The 1,686-nt window shown below is 54.2% G+C and overlaps 1 protein-coding gene across 1 annotated transcript in view; it reads right to left on the reverse strand.

The window, feature by feature from the left end:
- Crybg1 (crystallin beta-gamma domain containing 1) overlaps positions 1–887 on the reverse strand; it is a 236,318-nt gene extending 235,431 nt beyond the window's left edge. Inside the window, exon 1 of the mRNA XM_031348565.1 lies at positions 539–887. Within this exon, the coding sequence (XP_031204425.1) occupies positions 539–705 (167 nt within the window). The 5' untranslated portion in view covers positions 706–887. The remainder of the gene's footprint in view (positions 1–538) is intronic.
- Between the last annotated feature and the right edge of the window lie 799 nt (positions 888–1,686).

The raw sequence follows: 1,686 nt of genomic DNA on the forward strand, positions 1-1,686 counted from the left end.
GTTTTGTTTTTCTTTTCCTCTTGGTGTTGAGGAATGAACCTAGGGACTGGCACAAGCTGGGCCAGCACGGTGTCACTGAGGTACGGCCCCAATCCCTATATTTTAAGAACGAGGTAGTCCCTGGTTTGGCCCCTCACTGAGTCTCTTGGGGACATTTAACACAAGGCCTCCTTTCCTCTATCCATGTGATAGAGTCAACTAGCGCCTCTACTTCCTCCTCCACTGGATCTTATGAGAATAATGGAGACTAATATCCATGAAAGTGGGGATATTTTACAATTAAGGCGCTAAAATTAAAGTATTTCCAGAGCTTCGAGGATTCCTAAAGGCATTCATTTTTATCTCAACCCTTCACTGCCCTGCTTTTCTCAGCTGTAGGTGCAGACTAAGGAAGTCAAACCTAAGGCCCCACGCACGAGACTCCAGAGAGCAGGCTGAGGGGTCCTGGACCCTGTGGCACAGTTTCGGGGCTGGACGAGTTTTGCAAAACCGGCTGAGCCACGGAGCAGGGGACATCCGAACATGCAGCGCTTCTTACCTGGTCTCCCCGAAAGCCCCGGGAGGGTGTGGGATAAACACCCCACAGCTAGACAGCGGAGACTGCTTCTTCTTGGAGCGCCAGATGTGGAAGGTGGCGTGTTTCTTGGGGGCCTTGGACGGGCTGGCCTCCCTGGGGTCGCCCTGCGACGGTGGCGACAATGGCATCTCCTCTTGTGCCTCTTGGGCCGGTTCAGATGCTGTCTTCCCCGGCGCCCAGCCGCGCTGTTAGAACTCACCTGGGCGCTAGCTCGCCCGCCCTATCGCGCCCGCCGCCGGACCCCGCCCCCTTGTCGCCCCGGCGAGGGACCAAGCAAGGCTGGGAGGCGGGAGCTGCGCAGAGCTAAGCCGGGTCGCTGCACAGTGCCCCCGCGTGGCCAGGGCCAGAGGTCTCGGGCAACCCGCCCCCTACCGGACACCTCGGGAACTGCGTCCCCTGAGCCTGGCCCGGTTTCTGCAACACCAGGGGTGCAGCGGCCGTGGGTCACCCACTGGAGTTCCTTGGGGCTGGCCGGGTGAGTGGCTGCTTAGCCAACCCCATCTGGAGAAGGATGGGAGAGGCACGTCCCCTGGCCAGGCCGCCCAGCAATTAGGACTCCTTCACGCTGGGTGGTTTGAGCAATCACGTGCTGGGCGGTTTTTGAAGATGTTTGTAAGCAAGCACACAAGTGCCAACTTCTCCACGCTCCTCAACAGTCTGAAGAATTCATTTGGATTCGCATCCCATAAAGCATCAAGGGATTAAGAATCACACGGAGAAGGACATTAGCGAAGCTTTGCTGTTCTGAAAGGGCTCAGTATACTCCTCACAGTGAATTGAATGTCAGACCCATAAGGTATGCGTCACATCTTTTACTGCTAGGAACTTTCTTTACTTAAGCAGCACTAATATGCAAAGGCGGTGGTGTTAAGCGAAGGAAGTACAGTAGCTACGCTTTGGACATCATTAACGTACGAAGAGGCTTAAGACCACTGCTCTAAAACTGAACGCCACCACCACACTGCAAGGCCTTGGCTTCTTCGAAGATGCAGCAGCTAATGCTTTCAGTCCTTCACTTACTCATTCAGGAGACATGCGCTACTATTTCATTATTTCCCTTACATTTGTAACAAGATACAAACTACATTGTGGTTAAGACATGCAAATCA

Source organism: Mastomys coucha, unplaced genomic scaffold (assembly GCF_008632895.1).
Source record: "Mastomys coucha isolate ucsf_1 unplaced genomic scaffold, UCSF_Mcou_1 pScaffold3, whole genome shotgun sequence".
NCBI lineage: Eukaryota > Metazoa > Chordata > Mammalia > Rodentia > Muridae > Mastomys > Mastomys coucha.